The following is a 23,989-nucleotide window of genomic DNA, read 5'->3' as shown; positions in this document are numbered from 1 at the left end:
TTTAGAATAAGCAGATAAGCAGATGTACCGAAGTCGCAGTGATAATGCCCTGTAATTGCTCCGATTTATCAGGGTCAAATTTTCCTGCCACCACAATCTCTGAGCCTCCAAAAAAGTTATGGAAACTATTTTGAGTGACATCTGTTACTGACGTATGAGGATAGTTGAACTGAATGTTCCGGAGCAATGGAGTAGAGACTTGGTTGTAGAATTTCTACAATTCATAAAAAAACAGAGAAAGCATTATCGTTATGCCACTTTATAGGTCTAAAGCATTTTTCTCTGAGATTCTTGAAAAGCTTAGCAGATATCTTTTAATTTATTCTCACAGTATCTCTGTGGAAAGCCATGCACCAAGGAAAATTCTCATAATTATCAGACGAACTGAGACATAGAGAAGATAAAGATTTGTTAAAAATATTACCATTGGTTTAAGAGCCCAGCATTTTTTTCTTCTGTTGTGATCAGCACAAAAAGTTGATGGGCACTTATAATAAGAAAAGTCTGCTGGGTTGATATACTCAAATTAGAACCTTATAATAAGAAAAGTCTGCTGGGTTGATATTCTCAAATTAGAACCTTATCCCTTACCTATCTCCCAATTTAAATATGGTGCTTGCCGTTGATATATGGTACCTGGAACTGACAGGTGGGGTAAAGTATGTTCTTCTTCTCCTACATCTTTTTCTGTCCATTTAATCAAAATGAACAAGTAATTCATATCTTTTACATTTAAGGAAACTTACAGGCTATAATTTGGTCTGCGTTACATTACAAAAAGTTGATATCTGAGGGGCCAATGCACTTTAAAGGGAAAACAGGTGGCCATGATGATAAGGAGGATCAATTGCTTAGCGGGACTGGAGAGCCACAAGAAGCTTTGATAGTGTCTCTGAAGACTTGTTCAGGGAGTAGGGAACTGCGTGCTAATCTCTTTACTGTCTCTCATCTCATTGTTAATGAAGAGATACAAGTAGGGTGGGGTGCATGAGAAAGGAATCGAACACTTTCCTGATTCTTGTGACCGAATATAATGGAAAAAATGGCAATTTTCACTTAAATTCTGCCATCTTCTTTTAGGCTTCAGATATTGCTAGTTGAATGATTTCAAGGGAAGAAAAAAAAGAACAGGAAGAAAATGTTACCTTGAGCTGGGAAGAAGTGTCTTGGTTTCCATAAATCCTATGAGCAATTCCACGGTTGTCATTGGATAGCCTCTTCAAAAAATCATAATCTACATCAAATCCTATCCCCAGGCTGAATAAGGAGATGTTGTCTTGGATGTTCTGCTTCACATTTTTCTGAATTTTTGACAACTTCAGTTCACCTAAAGTTGATGATGACAGAAAGGAAAGGAAGGAGGCAATGTTGTAAAGTTTTTGGAAAATCCATGGAGGACAGTTTAGCAAAATTTGTCAAAATTAAAAATGCACTTACCCTTTGACCCGGTGACTCAACTAGGAATTTTTCTCACAGATGCACTCATACATGTTGAAATGAAGTATGAGCAATGGTACGTAGCAACGTTATTGGGAAACACTTACATGTATGCCAATAAGGGAGATTGGTCAAATTATGGTACATTCACACTGTGAAATACTATGCAGTTATTAAAAAGAAGAGGGCAGCTCTTGATGTACTTGTATAGAATGATAATGAATGATCTCAAAGGCACATTTTTAAAGGGGAAAAATCAGTGTAAAGATTGGTATATGCAGAATGTATTTGTATAATATGCATGCATATATGTATGTATATATGTGTGTATATATTCACATATATGTGTATATATGTATAAATAGTATACAGATAACGTGTAGAATATTTCTGTAGAGATACACATGAAATTGGTAACCAGTGACTGCCTCCAGTGACAGGACCTGGGTGGTTGAGGGACAGGTGTGAGAAACAGGCTTAATTTTTTACTATGTTTGCTTTTCTTCCTAATGATTTTATTCTAGAATTGAATTTTAAAAGTAATCTGATCCAAGGTAGAGGAAACATACAGAATCTACAACAAATACATAACGGCTGCCATCCCAGTCTCACCATTAATAGAATGGTTGTTCTTAGTCTTTCTAAATCGCTGGTTGCCATTGCCATGACTGGCTCACTTGTTTTCCTTCCACTGAGCTGTGTCAGGCGCAGGTGAGAGACTGTCCTCGTCTACATGACACTGCAACGCAATCTAGTGTTCCCTCTTACTGATATTGCTCATTATAAAGATAATAAGCAAATAAGCAAATAAAATTAAAAGTACATGATAGAAGCAGAGAGATGTTGAGCCATTTTGTGGATAAGAAAAATGCTTAACATACAGGATATCTGTAATTTCTCCAGAGAATAGAAATTAGAAGAAGAAAAGTAATTTCTCCAGTTGGAGTGAGTAACTTGAGGGCCACGTGGAGGACAGAGGGAGAGTATGTTACTGCGGAATCCAGATGTACTACTGGAGACCTGGGGTAAATACACACCACACACTCACGTACATCATCCCACCTGCCTTAAATTGAGTAAATAAATGCATTTCACTAGTATATATCAGCAATCTCCATAGCACACTATTACAGTTAAAATTCAAGTTTCCCCATATTGTGGAGGTAAAACTGAACGATTCGAGAGTATCACTGAAAAATACCTGGGGACTGGTTTAACTGGGCTGAGTGTTTCAAGGTCAAAAGAAGCCTTCTTTTAGGGAGCGTGGGTTTAACATGGTTTAGAAACTCAGGCAAATGCCATTAGATTTCCCATTTCAAGCAAAGAACGTTTCCAAGAAATAACAGTAACAATATTTGTCACTAGAAAACCGAAGTGATACTTGCCGACTGTGGGATCACCGTCAGAAACCAAAATTATCAAGGAGACTGAGTTGGGGTCCAACAATCCCAAGTTGTTGGCTTCATTCAAAATAAAGATGGCCCGCAGGAGTGCTTCATTGATGTTTGTGCCTGTTCAAGCAACATGATGGGCTGTTCCATTATATATTCTTTCTTTGCACAGAAATAGTGACATCTTGGGTTCAGGTTCATCTGTCAGGTGATTACTCATGCATAATTTATTCAGTACTCAACTCATTCTATTGCTTTCCAAGTGACACACATTTTGCCCAGGCTGGTCAAGATCTCCCAGTGGAGTAAAATGTTCATTTTGTGGTAACTATCCCCTTAGAGACAAATTAGCCCTTTCAACGCACCAGTCTGTCATTTTGTTAAACACCAAACGGAAGCTACCTAAATCAGCCTTGCTCGTATACTTGGACACTGTTCTATAGACAGTAACATTTTATGCTCTGCAAGTAACAAGAAGGCTGGTGTCACTTACTGACACTTCTGAGGAAAGTTGGTTAAAAACTTGTGTGGGATGGGTTACGCATTGTACATTCACCACCAGCTTAGTATTCATCATTTAATAATAAATGTATTATTTAAGGCAGACAACTGCAGAATGGGCAAAGACCTCTGTGGTAGGAAATAATACTTCTCCAGTGAATCAAGATTTGAGCCCATGGAAGTTTCTCGCTGGGCTTAGGTCAAACTCACTCACCTCCATGGGGCTGGATTTTCTCGATATACTTTTTGGCATCTGCAACTTGTGTTTTAGTAGCTGAGACTAAATCATTTCTCCAGGCTCGCACGTTGTGGTTGAAATCAACAACAGAGAATTGGTCTTCAGTTCTTAGGTCATCCAATATGGTCTTCATTGCTTCCACCGTCTATTTTGAAAGAGAGTGGAGAGGGGTCTCATTACATAAGCTCTAAGCCTAAGAAGAAAGGAGGAAGACCAATAATTCATCCTAGTCATCTTTCAAGTACTGACTCCAGCTAGATAATTCTTCCAGAAAACCTCTTAAATCTACCTGAGTAAGTGACAGATCTATCTCTCACTTATTCTGAACATGTATTGTCTGCATTTTGATATTTAAACTTTTACTGTCTTATTTGTTATGCACAATCACTTTGACTAGTTTTATTCTAAGTTAAAGATCACAAACCTTGGGTGCTCACATGGTGGTGCCTGCAAATCAAATATATTTCTCAAGTCCATCTACTCACTGCCTCTCTTAAACCACTGCTTCTTATCTCCTTTCTCTTCAAACCACCAACACCTCCCTCCTCCTGTCTCAGCTGACGACCTAGATTCCTACTTCACTGAGAATTTGAAGCAATCAGAGGAAAGTTTCCACAACTCCCACCATCATAAAATCCCACCTACCAACATTTGTGCCCATACACTTTTCCTTCCTGCCTGGTAATATGGGAGAACTAGTAGTAGTATTTCTACCTAAGGAGAATCCATGCACTTGTGAGCTAGATTTCATTCTCTCTCATCTACTGAAGGAAGTGGCTCTATCAACTGTCCTTTGCCTCTCTTACATCTTAAATTTTCCTCCTTTATTGGTACATTTCCATAAACATAAAAACATACTGTTATTTCTCATCTCTTTAAAAACCTCATTTTTACCCACTTTCCCCACGTCTCAGCTTCCCTTTGCAATAAAATTCCTTGAAAGAACTGTCTAAACATACTGTCTCCAAATCTTTTCCTATTCTCTCTGGAACCCACCCCATTCAGGTTTTCACCATCATCCCTCCGCCGAAATTGCTCTTGTCAAGGTTGTTGCTAAATCCAGTGGCCTATTCTCACTTCTCATCAGACCCAACCTATGAGCAGCATTTAAACCAGCTGGTCAATCCACCTAATACAACTTCCTCATTGTCTTCCAAAGCCTCGGACTCTCTTAGTTTCTCCTGCTCTCATTGCTTGTGTTTTCTTAGTCTTCAATGCTGGTTCCTCCTCTTCTCTCCAAATTCTAATTGTTGGAGAAGCTTAAGGTTCATTCTTGGTTCTCTTCTCTATCTACCCTTGCTCCTTCGGGTTCTTACCTAGTCTCATTGCTGTAAATACCGTCTACATACTAGTGACTCCTAATTGTATATCTCGATGTCTCATCTTTGAACACCAGACTTGTATAGCCAACAGCCTGCTTGACACGTCCACTTGGATTTTAATAGATATCTCAGACTTCACGTGTCCAAAACCGAACCCCCGATATTCCCCACAAAGTCTGATTTCGTCCTGTCTTTTCAACTCACTGATGGCAAACTCTATCCTTCTTTCCCACTGCCCAGGCTAAAGGCTTGGAGCATCTTTCAGTCCTTTTTCCTTCTCTCATCTCGCAGCTTTAGGAAATTTTGTTTACTCTACCTTCAAAACAGATTCCAGAATCCAATCACTTCTCGCCACATCCACAACTGCCACCCAGGTTCAAGCCACCAGCATCTCTTGCCTGGATGATTGCAATAGCCTCTTCTCCGGCCTCCCCGCTTCCACCCTCACCTCCACACCAGTCTGTTCTCAGCGTAGCAGCCAGAGATCTCCTTTAAAGCTTAAGTCAGATTGGGTCCTTCATCCAAAATCCTCCAATAGCTCTCCATGTCTCTCAGTGTAACAGGCAAAGTTCTCATAATGACCTGACAGGCTCCACATGACCTGCCCTTGCCCCTTCCTTCTCAGATCTCATCTCCCACTGCTTTCCCCCACCCTCCCGCTGCACTGGTCTCCTCCCTGCTCCTGAACATGCCTGGTGCTCTTCTGACAGAGCCATTGCACTGGCCGCTCCTGGTGCCTACGGTGGCCTTCCCCCAGATATCTGCACGGCTCTCCCCTCACCTTCTAGGGGTTTACTCAAGGTCTTCTCAGTGAAAGCACCTATTTAGATGACAAATCTATTTAAAATTTCATCCCCCTGCAATTGGCAGTCTTGATTCCTAATACACTCCTCTTTTTTTTTTAAAAAAAGCTTTTTTCATAACACCACTGCTGAAGATACTTTTACATTTACTTATTATGTTTCTTGTTTATTCTCTGTGCCTCCTTCCCCCAGAATGAAAGCTCTGCAAGCTCCATGAGAGCAAGAATGATTTTTCTTTTTATGCCTCTGGTTGATTTTGTTAGTGATGAACTAAGTGCCTGATACAGTGGGTGCTTAATAAATATTTATTAAATGAATGAAGGAAGGAAGGAAGCAGGAAATACACTCTTGTATTAGAGCAGTGGGTCTCAACTGAGGGCAGTTTTTCCCCGGGGGACATTTAGCAACGTCCAAAGACATTTTTGGTTGTCATGTCTGAGGGGGTGGGTGCTACTGGCATCTAGTGGGTAGAGGCCAGTGATGCTGCAAAACATCCTACAATGTACAGAGCGGCCCCTACGACAGAGAATTATCCAGTCCAAATGTCAATAGTGCCACTGTTGGGAAACCTGGTATTGGGGTGTAAGTACAGTAGGCAGGGGCCATGTCTTTTCCTCCTTTTGGATCGCCAAACAGTGGTGAACACTTGGGTGGTCAGAAATGGCTGTTGAATGAATGAATGAATGGTCAGTTGGTTGTTCAAGTTGGTTGGATGACTGGATTGATGGATAAAATAAGAAATGTCCTTGTTTGATCTTTAGAATTGCATCTATACCATTTAACGCTGAATAAGCCTATGTTGAACTCCAAACCGGAAGATATGAGACAGGGTGCCCACACAGTCAAGGAATTAAAATATAATTAGAAAAGACATGCATACGACAATTTCAAAGTTATTTGTGAACAATGGCAAGATATTAACGTAAAATGTTATGCAAAATGCCCAAAAGACCGTGAAGCAGAACAGTGATCCAAGTGAGAAGAGGTTATGCTGAGATGAAATTTTTCAAAAAGCTGAACGTTGAGATAAATTTCAGTTGTTTCTAAGCCACTCAGTCTGTGGTTTTTTGTCACAGCAACCTGAGCCGACTGAGACAAGCCATAAGTGGGGAAGGGACATTGAACGATTGCTTTGTTGGGAGGGGACAGAAGGTAGAGAGGCCCATGTACCACTGCCACCAGAGGGGACTTACTTGTTTCATTTTTACTCCCCACATTGAGCCACTAACATCAATGACAAAGAGGATGTTTTTGGGAATTGGGTCCATGTTGTCAGGAGCGAAAAAGTGCACAAAATATCCATTAAATACCTGAAAAAACACAACATATTTGTGAGTCAAACTGTTATCAATGTTTAGAATGTAGGAAGACTGGGAGCCTGGGGACTAAGGGAGGAGAGGTGAGCCTGGTGAACAGGAGGCATGGTGGTCATAAAGGGGGAACAGAAGCCTGCCGTCCAGCCGTCTCTCCCTTCTCCTTCCGCTTCCCCTCAGTCCTTTCCTGTGAAGGTCTGAACCTTCTTGGCAGATTAACTCTCCAGGGTATTTCACTTCGCTCCAGTCTTCACTGAGAGCCTCTGTTCTGCGCACCCTGCTAACCAATGGTGAATCTCGTAGAGCTCTGCCCTATGAGGCTCACAGGCCAGTGGACGATCCAGACAAGTAAAGAGGCAATTTGCTCCCTAGGGTGTTAAGCTCTGTGATCAGGAATATAGAGGGCTCTGAGAACATGCAGTGGAGGTGCATCTAACCCAGATGGGAGAGGCTGTTCCAAGGAAATGGCATCTACGCTGGACTTGAGCATGAGTTTGGAGTTAGCCTGCCAGTGTGGGAGTTGGGTGGGGTTGAGGGGGGGGGGTGGGAGCGGGGAGGAGAGTTCCAGACAACACTGGCGGTGAGAGAAGATGGCACATTTGGGGCTCTATAAGTGGTTCAGCACGATGGGCCATAAAATCAAGAATTCAAGGAATCAGGGCTGAGCATCAGCAGGGCAGATCATGAAGGAGCTTTAAGTTGAGTTTGGGTTGTTCTTGAAGTTAATCGGAGGCCACTCCAGCTGAGTTTCTGACCTTCCTTTTTGTCTTCCCCTGCAGGCTCTGGTAAATTAACTCCCCTCATTCTCTCTCTACTGCCCTTCAGTTGCCTCCACCAGGATAGCACAGTGTCCAGCTGTGGGGTGTGCAGCTGTGGACACTTCCCTACCTCCCTGTCTCTGGAGAGAAGCATAGGAGTTTGGATACTCTCTAAGGTCTCTTACCTTAGCACAAGGGAAATACAGACACAAATGTAAGACATGACAAATAGAGAAAGGAAAATTTCAAGAAATCTCATGATGAACATTGAACCTGGACTCCACCACTAACCGTCGATCTTTCTCTAGGCTTTGGTGGTTAGCCTTCCTCCCAGCCCCATCACTTCTGGGCTTTCTTTGATAGTCTAATTACAAAAGACCTTGGAAGATTATCCAAAATTCCCATGTTGTGATTTTCTCTTGTTCTTCAGAAGAGGCCTAGAAGTACCCTTCTGGGACATGAGACCCAATGACGCTTTATTCAGTTTTCTTGACATAAAAAGATAATATTTGGTGACACTTAGGGAAATATGATTTTGGTCCCTTCTCTGTAGCCTTGACACTTGCCTTGGCAGCTAGGAACAACCCAGAGGCAAGGGAGTTAGTCCAACAAGAAACAGTCTTTGGCCTCAGCATGGCAGTTCTCCTTGACTCTGCTTTCACCCACCTCAAGTTCACCAGCTTTCTCTTCTCTGTTCACATCATACATCACCACCAGCTCTCCGTCTACGGCAGTCTCCGAGCAGTTGGAGCATTTTCTTTGCTGCGCTACTGTGGGCTTGAAGGAGACATGAGCCTGGAAAGAACAGTGATGTCTGAGCCTGGTCTCTGCCCCCATCCCCCTCCAGGGTTGACAGCTGCACCTTCTCAAGCACACAGGTAAAGAGATATTGCCATTCCGCACCCAGGCAGCATCATAGTCCCCTTACTGATGGAAGCGACAGCGCCAAGGCACGTGAGGGAGCATCTGCCAGCACCAACAGTGTGCTGTTAGCTGGAATTTGGGTCTTCTTAAGAGATTCAAAGAACCCCTTCTTCCCCCATGGAAGAAATGGCTCCCAGCTCTAGAAAGAGTTTGTGAAAGGTTCTTAGAGGACTTTGACCCCTCTCTAGTTGGTTACTATTAGCCATTAAGGCAGAGAGAATTAAGATGAATATCTCTCTCTGTGATTTATGAAAATCTACCATGTGTTAGGTGGAGGTCATCTTTTAGCTGGTGAAGCAGATGACTTGGGGGAAGTGAGTCTCTGAAAGGGACAGTCATTGGCTAAAATGCAATGAAACATTTGGAGGTTTTGTTTTGTATATCCTGTGGAAGACTTTGCTCAGGGATCACTGCTCTTTCATATAATTCCCTCAGCTCAACATCTGATCACTTCTCTGTTCCCCAGAGCACAGGAGGGGAACAGAACTCAGGAGCTAGTGGCCACTTAGAGTCTTTGCAACATGCAATACATATGGTACCTTCTGGTGTCCTTTAGATACGACTGGAACGCCTTCGAAATGGCCATCAAATGTGTCAGGAACATGAAGAAATCTCAGACCCTGAGGTTCAATAATCCACACGTCTACCTAGAGATGGGAAAGAAAATTACTCAAAATTACAGTGACGATGGTAATTAGTCTTTGGGTGGTATACATGACGTAGTTTACACAAAAATTGAAATATAATGATGTACACTTGAAATTTATATAATGTTCTAAACCAATGTTACCTCAATAAAAAAAGTACAAAAAGAAACAAACAAAAACATGAAGAAAGAGATACTAATAAAAAAAAGAAAAGAAAATTACTCAAAGCATCAACATATCTTTCAAGGCTTTTTGAAAGAAGTACAATTACTAAGTCCTTTGCTGTTTTTCTCATCTTCAAGTTTTACCAAAGATGACCCAGCATGGTACCATGATCACTTCTGCCCATTCTTAAATTCCATGGGATATGGTTCATCTCACAATGGCAACTCAGTGCTTCCCTTCTATTGCTTCCTTCCTCTGGGATTTAATTCCCCTTCTCTATCTTATCCTATTCTATTCTTTTTATTTATAAAAACATTCATGTTGTTAGGGAAAAGAAAAAGAAGGAAAGCCATCGTTAAATGATTCTGCATTTACTCTGCAGATCTGTCAGTAAGAGAGCATTTCCCCCACAACCTGGAACTTCTTATTCCTTTTCTGTCTTCTTGCTTTGAACAGAGGTAAAGAGTTGGAAATCCCTTTGGGCGATCCTTGGCAAAACCATAGTCCCAGCTGCCATTTCTCTCCATAGACTCTAAGTGCTGTGCTAAGCACTGCACATGTTGTTCTTATTTGTTATTTCTCATTTTACAGATGAAGAAACAGAGATTCAGGGTGACCCAGCTAGTAAGTGGCTGAGCCGTGCTTCAAACTCAGGGCCTGAGCTCTTAGTACTTTGTATGCTGCCTCTTGACTTTCAATAGTTTCTGCTCCTTCTTTTCATTTGACATGGAGACTATATTTTAGCCCCATGCCACAATATTCTATTTGTTTGTCATGAGATTGCCCTCCACTTTTCGTACACACCCACTTAACGGTGAGGTCATCAGGTAGAACCCTGCGCACACGTTGATTTCCTTACTGCCTCTTCCTCATTTAGAGCCATTTGCAACAGCGATGAGCTATCTCCCCTTTGTAAGATCCTGGTTTTGAAGTCAGACCAACCTTTTTTCCACTTTTTATTTTTAAATCTGTTTTCCTAAAGTCTGGACACTTGTTTAAGCAAAGTCAATATTTTCCTTCTTGGTTATTACAAATTCCAGCATAAGATGTGAACTTAATTTGCCTCCAAGATTCCCATTAGCTCCAAATGATCAAATGATTCTCCACATTAGTAAGAACTAAATTTATGCAGAATCAGGTGGATCAAATGTCCCAGGAGAGTCTGACCTAGCCATTGCTGGTAGATGATTGAGAGGCTCTTGGACTAAAGGGAAAAAAGTCTGGGGGAGCACAGATAACTGGTGGGGTCTGCTTTCATTCTTCCATATGGTTCTATCTATAGATGAGTGTAGGGTACTCAAGACAAAGTTCAGTTGCTCTATAAGAGCATGAAAATGGAAGGAGGACCTTTTTCCTCAGGTCACAGAAGCTCTTAGCAGTCCTGCGTTCCATTTGATGCCGAAGAGGCCCTAAAATCTCCTGGGACATGGTGAATTTTGGAACACATGCCTGAGGACCTGTACCTGGTCCCACCGAAAGGTTGGGACCAGCCTGTGGTGACCCAGAGTCACTCACCATATTTGTTTGTCTTTCTGTAAAGAACACAAGAGTTGGAATAAAAGTTTTCCCAAGATTTGATACATCAAAGGAAGTGATTAAAAAGAGATCTGTTCTCCTTCATTCCTGTGAGGGAAATGTATTTCCAATTTGGTGGCCTTTCTGATAGTGATTAGAAAACTTTTCTGGGATAAAGACAAGGAGAAGTTCTATAATTTTATGTTTTTCTCCTTAATTTATCACTGGGTAAGATCAAGCATCTTTGAAAATGGATACATTTCATAGACTAGTGGAGCTGGAAACTACCTTAAACATCATCTAGTCCAACCTCTTATTTCACAGATGAGAAAGTCAAGGCCAGAAAGCAGAACTGCCCAGATCCCACAGCTAGTTAGTGCCAATTCTGGACTGGAACTCAGGAAACTTGCCACTTTATCCAACACTCTTTCTAATATACTAAAACTCTGTCTGTCCTATTTTAAAACTGAGGAATTCCTAAGATCATGGGAAATTTAAGGATGAATACAAATTTCAGAAATATAAGAAAAATTTATGTGCTGCCTGATATGTGTGGTAAGAATCATTATCTTCATGGACACAAACTCAAATTCTAGGGTGTACAGTACACAATGTAGTTGTGGATGCAGTCAGACCTGGGATCAAATCTTCTTAATTGTTTCTTAGCTCTGCGACCTTCGGCAAGTTATTTATCCATATCTATAAGTCAGAGATAATGATGTCTACATCATAACTTGTGATGAGGACTCAGTGACGTATAATATGTATAAATACCTTGCCCAAAGTATTATAGAAGACAAATACTTTCATATCATTAACTCAGTTTCTATTAATATTATTATTATCAACAGCCTCAACAATTGCATCATTATAGGTGAGATGCTAATCGTATCTAACTGCTGCCTCATGTTATTTACCATGGGATTCATAGCATTGAGCAAGAGAGTGCAGGGGACTGACACATAGTCATCATCACTCCTGGAAAAATCACCAGGGTCACATATTGAACTGTGCAGGGCATCTGGCCAGGACTGCAAGAGGGACGGAGATCCAGTTCTTCACTCACTTGCCAAGTCATGTGCCCTGACACAGGGCTGCGTTGGCCTGGAGGAAGGGCATCTTTTTCTAGTTGGTACAAAGGCATTGTATGTGCCAGGAGAGGTTCTGAAAAGAGCTCCACAGCATATACCCCAATAGCAGACTACTGCCATAGTGAACATGAAGAAGAAAATGCTTTTTTGTGGTTATTTGTTAAGGAAGATTGGCCCTGAGCTAACAACCATTGCCAATCTTCCTCTTTTTGCTGAGGAAGATTAGCCTTGAGCTAACATGTGTGCCCATCTTCCTCTATTTTGTATGCAGGATGCCGCCACAGCATGGCTTGATGAGTGGTGCGTAGGTCCACGCCCAGGATCTGAACCCGCGAACCCCAGGCCACCAAAGTGGAGTGGGCAAACTTAACCACTATGCCACTGGGCCGGCCCCAAGAAAGTGTTTTTTATTGATCAGATATGCAGTTTTTCAAACTGGAATAAAAATTTCACCATGATAGATCATCTCCTTGAGCCTTCAGCGTCTCAGGGCAATTCCCAACCTGTCTGCTTCACCTTCCTACCTGTCAAATGGGGAGGTGGGTTGGAGTGTATGCTCCCCTGGGTTTCTTCCGGCTCTGCTCTGCCTCTTACACAAAATGCTCATGTGATGCCACAAAAGTTCGAGCCAAGAAAAGAGTGTCTCAGTTCTTAAGGCAAGAGGTGACGATTACTGCAAAGGTGAATTTAAATTGGTAGGGAAATAGGGTGGCAGAGGAAGACAATGAACATTCATTGAGTTCTTATTATTTGCCACCTATTTCCATAAGTTACATGGAAAATATATTGTAGTACCCTTTGCACAGATGAAAAAATGGACACTCGGGGTTACTTGCTCCATGTCAGAAGGCTAGCGTCGTGGGTTGAATGGTGGCCCCCGCAAAAGATATGTCTATATCAAATGCCTGGAACCTGTGAAGCGACCTTATTTGGAAAGAGGGTCTTTGCAGACACAGTTAAGGATCTTGAGATGAGATCATCCTGTACCACCCAGTGGGCCCTAAATCCAATGACAAGTGTTCTTACAAGAGAAAGGCAGAGGACGACTTGAGACACACAGAGGAGGAGGCAAAGTGAGCATGGAGGCAGAGATGGGAGTGATGTGGCCACAAGGCCACAAGTCAAGTAATGCCAGCAGCTGCCAGACACCAGAAGAAGCAATGAACGGACTCTCCCCTAGAGCCTCTAGGAGGGTAGCCCTGCCAACACCTTGAGTTCAGACTTCTGTCCTCCAGGACTGTGAGAGGATAAATTTCTGTTGTTTTAAGCCCCCCAGTTTGTGGTCATTTGTTACAGTAGCACTAGGAAAGGAACACCGAGCTGGCATTGAAATCTGGAATGAAGTGGCCTGCTGGAGTCCAAACCCGTAACCTTTTCTGGACACCGTGCTGTCTGGCTGAGTTGACACAAAGAGTGGTGACAAACAGGAAGTCTAAATCGGGGATAGGAACCAGAGGCCAGCGCCTGCACGCCCTGCCAATCATGCTCACCTCCAGGTGTTTGGCCAGTCGGCCCGGCTGCAGATGAAGCCTGTGTTCATAGGACCCCAGCTTCCTCCACTTCACTTCCTGGTAATGAAGTTCAAACTGCACCTTTGCTCCGGGAAGGATGTTTACTTCGGTTTTGAAGTCCTCCATATCAAGAGCCTTGCTCCTAAAGATGTGGGCCCCCGACACAAGTCATCACAGGCACGATCGAGCACAAGGCCAGAGTCTAGGCAGAGGGCGTCCAGACTTTCTTGGGCAATCTAACCTGCTCAGTTGTTCATGAAAATGAACAGTAGGTACAGTAGAGAAAATTGCAACTTCCAGATCAATTTATTTCCACCTACAGTTTTAGTCTTCTCTCCTACCTGATCTTTTTCCTCCAGAGCTTCTTACAGATTTGAGCGTCATCTTCAAAGAGCTACGCGTTATTAATCCCTATTACGTGCCAGGAACGTGACACGTAGCATCCTTAATACAGCCACTCTGCAAGGTGGATATCATTACCCTCATTTATTAAGTGGTAACAAAGGAGGCTCATAAAGGATAAGTAACCTGCCCAGGACCACACAGCCAGCCAATTGTAGGGCTGGGAGTCACACCCAAGTTTAGATGATTCCAAAGGTAGCACAAGTTTCCTCTACTGCATTTCAAACTCATTGTAGGGATTCTTTATACTTTTGAAGGTCTTCAGACAGAAGAAATCAATTATTTCATCAGATTGAACATGTATTTCCAGCAAAAGGCCTTATTTAATCACATACATATTAAGTCCAATGTGCTCATTGATCTTGAAGTGTTTATGATATTAAGGAGAAAACAGCAGGATTATCAAACAAGGGTGATTCGAGCATTAGGATAAACAATGAATGATTTTTAAAAATTAAATAATTGAATAAGCAAGGTGAGACTGCCTAATCAGCCCGCTTGGGATCAAGGAAGTACCGTGGCGAATTCAGCTTGGGCTAGCGGGTAGCTGAAGAAAAAGATGAGCGTGGCCTGGTGCAAAGTTTAGAAGCAGAGCATGCAGAGAGAGGCCGTGTTTTTCTGGGGAGTGGGCTAGAACATGAGTCCTGTGTTCTCTCTTGTATTCACAGTACCTAGAGGAGTTTCTGTTACAAATAAATATTTGTGGAATGAACAAATGAAGAAATGACTGGATGATGTGGTCGAAGTGATGGATAAAGATGGCAAAATAACACACAAAGATAAAAGAACTGATTAACCTGGATCAACACCGGAAGTGCTCCCTCTGCCTGGAATTTCTTCTCTCCTTTCTCCACCTGGCTGAATTCTGTTAATCTACTTGGGCTCGGCTCAAACATCAGGTCCTCTGTGATGATCTTCTGGGCCCCAGACAGAACTGTACACTCGGCACTTGGAACTCCCACAGGGTTTTGTACTTTTTCTACATTAGAGCTTATCGTTATATATATTATAGTTACCTATATGTTCTAGATTTCTTGTTTGTCTTCTCCACTGGCCTGACAGTGTTTGTGTTGCTGCTGCCTCTGACAGAACTGGGTACAGAGCTGACATTCAATGCATTTTCGTTGAATGAAGGAACACATGGATGTAATGAAAAGAACTTCAACTGGAGGTAAATTTGGGGTTATAGAGGAGGAGAAAACAATGAAGAAAAAAGGATGGCAGGATCTTGCAGAAGGTCAGACAGGCAGTGTGAGGACTATTGGCTGAAAATCCCTTTGAAGTTTCTTGCTTCAGTATGTGTTTTGAGGGTGGTTTGGCATTCCCAGCATCTTATTTGAATTATAAGGGGAAAAAAATCAACAGAAGCTAAGCTACGGAACTGATGCTGAAAAAGACCTTACCCCATAAAAATAAGGCAGGATAAATCATTAAAACAAATTCCAAACCTTTCTTTCTGTATATATGGTAAATGTAACAAGACTACCAATATTTCTGTAGTTCCTCTATGCACTCTTAGAAAATCAACATTTAGTTACAGAACATTCATCTACCCCCAAGGCAAGCTATGTAAGGATAACCTCTGCAAGATCATCCAAACTCATTTGTTGCAGAGAGGCTGTAGGGAAATAGAAATTGGGATGCCTAATTCTAGCATCTGACTACAAGGTTCTGGGCCTTTCTGGAGGCTAGTTTGCCATAGGGGGAATGGGATTGAGCAGAGGCGCAATCGGGATGAGGGAGCAGGTGGCTCTCTCCAGATGTTACCTCACCAATCCGGCGGTTTTGCCTTTCGCTCTGGCCTGTGAGTAGAGCGCTCGGCCCACAGGTTTCTCCTTAATGGAGCTCGTGAAAGTCATGCCGTTGACAGTCCTAGAAAATGACAGAAGGCCACCAGTTGGTCCCAATAGCAGTCTTAGCAAAACAAACAAACCACCAGCAAACATGCCAACCATGTGGACTAATGAATGGGGGCAATTGCACCCAAGAAGAGAGACGTTTGCATATTTCATAGTCAGGAGTCCCTTTATCTAATAGTGTGACTAACGAGGGACGGATAGGCTCCCATCCTAAAAGCTTTCCTTCACGTACTGTTGCTTATGTTTAACATTTTTCCTCATTTTCAAATTTAACCCTTCAGATTAAGTGTTGTTCTCTTGGGGCATCCCTTTTGAATTACAAATGTGTCTAGGAGAGGAGATGGATAAATCACTAGTTATCTGGCTTACATTTGGTTTATAAAATCATTCTTCTACGAGTTAAGGACCTGGGATAGCCTGAGGGCATTATGTTTTCCTGCCAGGGTGGAGAAAAATACAGAAACGTGGAGAAAGGTGCTGGTGAATCTCTTTGCGAAGTTTGTGTTTATTTCTATAGCGTCTCCCTTGGGGACCTCTGTCTTCTCATTGCATCTCCATCTCTACCCACCTTACTTTCAGCTGACTGTCATCTAATCCGTAGCAAGGAATGACTGATCAGAGCATTTGAATTACGGAATTTTAGAAGTAAAATGGAACTCATGGCATTCAAATGGGCAGTATCTCTCCTCAAGGACGTATTTAGAAACATGTGGAGAAGTTTTTGGTTGTTCAGATGACTGAGAAGTGCTGCTGGCCTTATGGGGTACCAAGAATGTTAGACATTCTGCAATGTGAGGGACAGTCCCACTAAAGAATTGTCCCGTCCCCATTGCCAATAACATGTTTGCTGAGGCACACTGCCAGGTTTGTCTCTTTAGATGATAGAAGTCAGGGCCAAGGAGACAAATGACTTGCTCAAGGTCGCAGAGCTAGTCAGAAACAGAGCTGGAACTGGACCCAACGTGTCTAGGTCAGCACTATTTCTATCAAATCATACTAAGGTTCAAAGACCAAAAAGTTTTTAAGACCAAAGGAAATCATCTCTGATGGTAGAATACTTGGAACCTTGATAAAAATGCAGAAGAAATATGTTGACTGGATATGGATGTGTGCACAGCTCATATTGAATTGTGGTGATAGAAGTAGCTATCTTCTCTGGTCTTATGAGTTCAGCCCTGAGTTGAAGGAGACCAAAATAAATGTGTATTTCACAATTCCGTCTTTCAACACATCAAATCTTCTATGGAATGAGGTGGAAAAGAAAGAAAAGAATGAAGAAAAACAGAAAGAAGATATACCTAGAATAAGTCCTGGTTATGTGGTTTAAAAATAAAAATTGCTTAAAATAGTCTTAAATATAATTTTTCAGATATGGTGTTACATAATACCACTACATAAAAGCTTTTCCTTCTACATTTGCTTTTTAGAAAAGGCTGACTAAAAAAAATTTTTAAATAAATTTCTAACCCAATTTAAACGATACCAATTCAAAGTCACATAATGCCTTTTTTCCACCTATTTTGTTTTGTTTACCAAATATAGTTAACTGGCTCTGCAGTTTTTAGAAGCCAAAGTGCATGATGATTGATCCCTTTGTTTTATTTATGCACAATTATCATTGATGACTTTGGTGTATGAAAGACAAAAGCAGGTGAGAAGTAACTCAAACTAATGTCTTAATGAAAAATAGCCAGACTGTCTGTAGAGCCCTGCGCCCTGTTCTAGGCAACTTGAGAAGGACATTGACCAAGTGGAGCACATTTGGGCCACGGCCTCCTAAATGGTGAGGGGGTGGAAAACCATCCAATCCCTTGGAGGAACAGGGAATGTTGAGTCTTGATAAACTAAGCCACCAGGTGGGACGAGATAACTGGCCTTCACCATTTGAAAGGCATTGGAGTGGTTTAAAAGTTTTTTATTATGGAAATCTTCAAACATACAAAAAATAGACAGATTAATGTAAGGAACCTCCATGAAACCATCACTGGGCTACATCATTCTCAATATTCAGCCAGTCTCAACTTATCTATATCCCTACTCTCTCCACCTCAATTATTTTGAAGTCAGTCTCAGAAAGCACATCATTTTATTCTTGAATACTTCAGTATGTGTTTTGTAGAGAATTTTAAAAAAATTTTTGAGTAGAACTAGAGTCATTGGGTAGAAAACGGAACAGATTTCAATTAAGTATAAGCAATAATTCTAACAGAGCTCTCAACCATTGAGTGGATTGCCCTGGGAAGTAGTGAGTTTATCGTTAAAGAGATATTTAAATCAAAGCCTAGATATCCCCCTTGTCAATGGTGTAATAGAGGAACTGAAGCACTGGACAGATGATTGGATTTAATCAGTGGTTCTCAACTGCTTTTTTCCATAGAGAGGTATATGACAGATGACACTGAACTGCTCCACACACACTCATATATGGTTTCCCGTAAGCCAAGCAACTCCATATATTGTTCTCCCCTCAAAAAAAACGTATTAAAATGCAAGTAAGTAGCAGGTTGCTACTACAGAGATAACCTTAAGTTTGCTTTAATTTAGAATTGAAAAGCAAATCCTTCACAAATTCTGATACTTTGAACAGAAACAAATTATTAGGACCCTCCCCATGATGACTCTTGACATCCAGTGGTCCATAGCTGTGACAGTGAGACCCATTGGAGCAGTTGACTGTTAATGTCCCCCATGATGACTCTTGACATCCAGTGGTCCATAGCTATGACAGTGAGACCCATTGGAGCAGTTGACTGTTAATGTCCATTCTAACCCTGACGGGGTTTGATTCTGTGAGTAGAGCATATCCAATTTCTGGTTCTATCTAGAAGTTACTCACATAGAGAAGTTGGAGATGAAGGCTCCTTTGGGAATCTGAACATCAAATACAACACCCTGAGGCTGTGGAGAGTTGTTCACCATTTTGGCCTGGATGATGGTGTTGGCCATACGAGAAGTGATAGTGGACTGGACTTTATAGCTATAAAGAGTGACTTGATCAACATCTTCCTGTAATTGGCAAGAAAGCGTAACAATACTCTGAGAAAAATTACACAGAGCTTCACTATGTATTTCATGTTAACAGCAGTGCATTTTATTATGAACAATTCTAAGGCATCAGGAAGCATATAACTCAGGTACTATTAAGCAGTCTCCTAACTTGGAGTACCCCCAGGCAGACCTGTTTTGAGATATCTTGAGATGCCGTTCAGCTCCAAGAATCTATTAATAATGATTTTTAAAAATTAGAATACAAGTAGAAAATGATGGTCAGAAGCAAGACTGGATTATGAAAGTCCAGGAAATGACTTCGAATGCAGGGCCATAGAGAGGGAAAGGACACAGGATTGCAGGGCTGGAAGGCGAGCCTGGCTGTATCTTCAGAGTGTGGTGCAGCCAGGCCTGTAGTGGGTGGAAGACACATGTGGTCCCCAAAGCCCCATTCTGCTACCTACTTTCTTCAGTTTTGTCTATTACAACGTCATCTTTTCCTAGCCCTCCTCTCCTTCCCCAAATTAAAACAAAATATGAGAATGCTGATGGATGTGAGCAATGAATAGAATATCATGAAGAGGGCATATTTATGCAAGTGTTGGTCCAGGACTCTGGACCTCCTTTACCAATTCTTCTCTATTGATACAAGGCATCTCCAGCATAAAAAAGTTACAGTCTATCAGTAGCTCAAAGGTCAGGTACTAAAAACACACATTTTTTCAGGAGACACCCGAGAACTGCAAGCTTCTTCAGGACTACGGCAATTATGTGACCCTCTTGATTTTGCTTTTTTCTCCAAAACATTTTGCTTCTTTCAATACGAGTTGTCATCCCCCAAACTTTGTTATGCAAGACTGAACCTTTCAACTGTTAACATCCAGCTCATCTCGAGATAAGATAAAATCCAGGCTAAGTTATTCATTTTTCCTACCCCTTAAATGTGTGCTTCTCGAAGTGTCTGTCAGTTCAGAGTAGGAAGCCAATGTTAATCACTTCCTTTTGATCTTTTCTTGCCACGGGAAGGACTATGAACATCTCAGGGTGTCAGGCCATTTCATGTTTGAGAATTCCTTTCCCTCACTCTTTCACCCTCCAAAGCTGTTGAGTGTCATATTTTGAATCAAAACTGCTAAGATGAAATAAATACATGTGCTTGGATGAAACCTATGCTGTTGGCAAAATTTGAGAAACTAAAGAGAAAGGACATTTTCAGCTCTTAGTGACATCTCTCCTAGCTGCATATATACTGTAGTGTCATCCTGAATTTTAGACACACTTCCAAACAGAATTGGGCAAGAGGATATTTCGAAAGTCAGGCAAATGCTCTCAGTGATGGAGACAAAGGAGGCGGCCGTATTGATTTCTAGGTAATAGGTAACAGAAAAATCCTTCAGGCATCAATTTTTAACAAAATCAAAGTAAACTTACCATCGTTTCTCCAGATTCTCCAGCAACACTTCTCTGTGAAAGGAAGTTAGATAATCATTCTTCAAAAATGTGTTACTAGTTACCTGGAGGGCAGAAACTGCTTTCTCTCAGTCTAAAAATTTTTGTCTTCAGTACTGAGCTATAATTCATTCATTGGAGCCAGAGACGTAAATATCAATATTCTCGAACACTATTTTCCCACTAGTCTGTTTCTCTGAACAAATTTTTCAGCCACTTTTTGGATGCATGCACATCATTCTTGGATATAAAGCTAAAACAAATGTTTTTGAATGAAAATATTCAACCAAACTCTTGCTGAGTAGCATATATCGCCTTTCTCCTTTCTATTTGTCTGATTTACTTTTTATTCAGTTGAATGGTTATTGGGGTGCTCCATTCTTCTGCACGGCTCTGGACAGGCCATTCTAACTGTCTATGGTGCTCTGCCTTCCAGGTCCTCTCTGTCCCCTACCCCCATGTAGCTAATTCCTACTCATCCTTCAGATCTCGGCTTGGGCAGAATTTCCTCAATGAAGCTCTCTCTGACTCCCCCACCTCCTAAACTAGGTGAGCTTCCTTTACTAAGTGTTTTCATAGCAGCACAGTCCAGCCTTCAAAGCAAGACAGTGGCAATACATATCTGTCTTTCCCGTTAGGCTAAGCCACATGACAGTAGGGATTTCAACGTACTTCCTCCTTGGTGTAGCCTTTAAGCTAGGCACGGTGACTGGTGTGTAGAAGATTCTGTACTCTAACCACTGTGCAAGGAAATTATCCACATGAAGGACTATCCTGTGGGCATGGAAAGCTGAATGGCTTTAGAGTGATGAGTGGACATTTAACATCTGATGGATTTTAACATAATAAGTCAGATGCTGGATATAAGCTTAGCTTGCCTGATTTGCCTGAGGTTTTAGGGGGCGTTATGTTACAGAGTGAAGCCCATGGTTGCCTTCTTTTAGACTTTTTGAGTGTAATTCTCAATGACTAAGTTTTCTCTCTTGTAGCTAGATGGACTCTGACTTGAGGACTTGCCTATTGAATTTTAATACTATTGGTCTGCAAAAAACCTGGACTTTCAGAAAGTCAAAAGTTCATACCCATACAAAATAAGTCATTGGTCAGCTTAGCGTTGCTTCTACAATTACCTCCTCTCTCAGCACATAGGCTCTATATGGGAGAAGCCAAACCCTTCCTGGCCTCCCAGAGAATTCACGCCCATGAACTAGAGGATTTTGTCTGTGCTGCTGGTGGCCTCCAGGGGCAGTCTCCAGCGTGAGCAGTGCCCCTGTGCCCTCTTAGCTACTCCCCAAGACAGCAGTGACAGGAGGAAGGAGAATGTGTGGCTGCAATGGGAGGCGTCCTCTGCCACTGGGATAGAAATGACCTCTTAAGAGGAAATTCTTCCATATAAGGTGGTAATACCCCGTAGTCTTCAAATTTCAAGAAAACACATAGCCATGTATCCTTTAAGGGATTAGGGTGACCATTGTGGTTTGGAGGCTAAAGAACAGCTACATGGAGGTCTGATTTTATTTCATCTTGACAATGCTTCTCCCTAGGTGTAAAACCATGGGACGCTGCTAAAAAAACAAGCTCCTGAGAAAATCTAGCAAAAACCGTCTTAACCCTTTTCTTATTTCTTCAATCATGATCTCTTTCACTTATTTTCCCTGTTGGAACTAAGGTTTACTGTACCTGATACCTCCGGTTCTCTGGGACAAGTTGAAATTTGCCCGGGGCCAGCTCCACAAGATCTCCATATTCTGCAAACTTAGAAAAGAATTTGGGATGTTTATTTCTATCAAGAAAAGAAATCTAGAGCAAAAAAGGCAGCTGGGGACAGGCATAAGGGTATTCATTGTATCATTTTATCTTGTTTCCTATACCTCTGGGAAATCTCATTTTTTAATGCAATGATTTCTTTAATTATTTATGTTTGCTAGTTGTGTCTCAGAGGTGAATAAATGGAAGTTAATATCTTTAAATCTGTTGGATGCAGAAATTCATTTTTAAGTTTGCCAGATGATGAGACATGAAGGTGGCGGTCACAGTAACCCATTGATCAGGAGGTGCCTGGGGAAAGTCTTGGGTAGATCTTGGGGGCATCAGCAATGTCTGACTGGATAATCATGACCCATTATCTGTTGAGTTAAAGATGCCCATATGAAAGGAATACCAGTAAGAGGTGACTGGAAAAGCAAAAACACATTTGGATATCTTGGCTTCAAATCTTGGTTCTGCCAATGAGATTTCCAACACACTCTGGTGGTTTTTAAAGTGTTAGAGAATATGGTAGTTTCTAAGCAGACAGAGTGATTTTCTTCCTTGCAAATATGCTATCCTGTTCTTTGGCATCTTTGTGGGTAATCCACTCTGCAAGTATTACAAGCCGCTGCATCTCCCAGGATATTCCCATAACATACACTACTTTGCTGGCATCAAAACACCTCTTGTATGATTTTCAAAATGACTCAGTCCAAGACTTTTCTTATGTTGGGGATGGCCAAGGATCCAAAGTGGAGACCATGAGCTTCCTGGAAATAATTCTTGCATCTGCCAACCCACTTGCCATCTTCTCCTTTAACAGGAATATTGAAATACAGAAATCACTGTTCACTTATGTATGAAAAACAATGGGGCTTTGATAGCGACTTTTCTTCCACTCTTAGTACAAGAGTGATAATGGTATGTCTTCATCATTATGATAGCTAATAATTATTAAGTGTGTCCTAGCACTTGGTCTGTGCTAGGTAGTTTACATATGTCATTTAATTCTCATAACCCCCTTAGGCTTAGATCAATCATTATCCCCATTTTTTAGATAAGAAGTGGGCAGCTGTGTTTCATAAATGCTATACAATGGGGCTGGCCCTTTGAACTTGACTTAGTCTCCGGTAAAACCCATTAATGCTTTAAAAGGTAAGTACATATTCCAGTAATTATAGCAGTGAACACTTCTACTCAGATGAATTTTATCATAAATTTCCCTTCCACATCGAATACAGTCCTTGAGTAGCAATAGCAAGAGGCTATTTACTGAGAATATATATAGACCAACAACAAAGAGTCTTCTGGAAGTACTTACTTCTGGAAGTTCATTGGTGGGGGTTTCAAAGCCTTGTGCTTCAGAAAGAAAGAACCAGATGAGAAAGCACGTGAGTCCTTTCATTTCGCTGGGCAGCTCTGCCAAGCTCTCCAGCGCAGGGTCTGAGGAGAATTCACTCCTTACTGAACCAAGTTCAAAGGAACAACAGAAGACTACAGTTCGTTTTTAAAAAGAAGAAAAATGAAGAAGAAAGCTCTCAGACTTTGTTCAAAAACGGGACAAATATTTGTTCTGGAGTTCAAACTTGAGCTGTGGGGGTGGACGGGACACACAGAGGTTATTCAAACAGCAAAGCCGGAGGCAGTCCCTGGACTGTGAGAACAAGCCAGGGTCGAGTGGATACGCTTCCCTTTTTTTTTTGTTTTTGCTGATTTCTGTTCATCTTAAAGTCAGAGAGACCTAAAGATAAGTGTTATCTTCTTTGAAGGACCAGATGAGGAGCTATCCCGAGAAATAGAGTCAGAGAGAAAATAGCTCAAGCGAAAAGTTTCTGGAAACAAAATCCTTTGATTTAAATGAAAGCAGGAGAAATTTGGCAAAAGTGGGAGAAGAAACACAAAGGTTTTCTGAGCCAAGCATTCGTG

General features: G+C 41.6%; 1 protein-coding gene across 1 annotated transcript in view; it reads right to left on the bottom strand.

Moving 5' to 3' along the window:
• ITIH2 (inter-alpha-trypsin inhibitor heavy chain 2) overlaps positions 1-23,468 on the bottom strand; it is a 37,464-nt gene extending 13,996 nt beyond the window's left edge. The window contains exons 1-13 of the mRNA XM_058532856.1: positions 23,385-23,468; positions 21,995-22,069; positions 20,297-20,329; positions 18,714-18,883; positions 15,786-15,890; positions 13,596-13,758; positions 9,227-9,334; positions 8,430-8,558; positions 6,886-7,002; positions 3,544-3,712; positions 2,823-2,948; positions 1,146-1,327; positions 29-214 (exon numbers count right to left, since the gene is read on the bottom strand). Of these exons, the coding sequence (XP_058388839.1) occupies positions 29-214; positions 1,146-1,327; positions 2,823-2,948; positions 3,544-3,712; positions 6,886-7,002; positions 8,430-8,558; positions 9,227-9,334; positions 13,596-13,758; positions 15,786-15,890; positions 18,714-18,883; positions 20,297-20,329; positions 21,995-22,069; positions 23,385-23,468 (1,647 nt within the window). The remainder of the gene's footprint in view (positions 1-28; positions 215-1,145; positions 1,328-2,822; positions 2,949-3,543; positions 3,713-6,885; positions 7,003-8,429; positions 8,559-9,226; positions 9,335-13,595; positions 13,759-15,785; positions 15,891-18,713; positions 18,884-20,296; positions 20,330-21,994; positions 22,070-23,384) is intronic.
• Positions 23,469-23,989: the final 521 nt, after the last annotated feature.

Source organism: Diceros bicornis, chromosome 36, assembly GCF_020826845.1.
Source record: "Diceros bicornis minor isolate mBicDic1 chromosome 36, mDicBic1.mat.cur, whole genome shotgun sequence".
NCBI lineage: Eukaryota > Metazoa > Chordata > Mammalia > Perissodactyla > Rhinocerotidae > Diceros > Diceros bicornis.
Note: the sequence above shows the minus strand (reverse complement) of the source record. Positions and strands in the feature narration are given on the sequence as shown.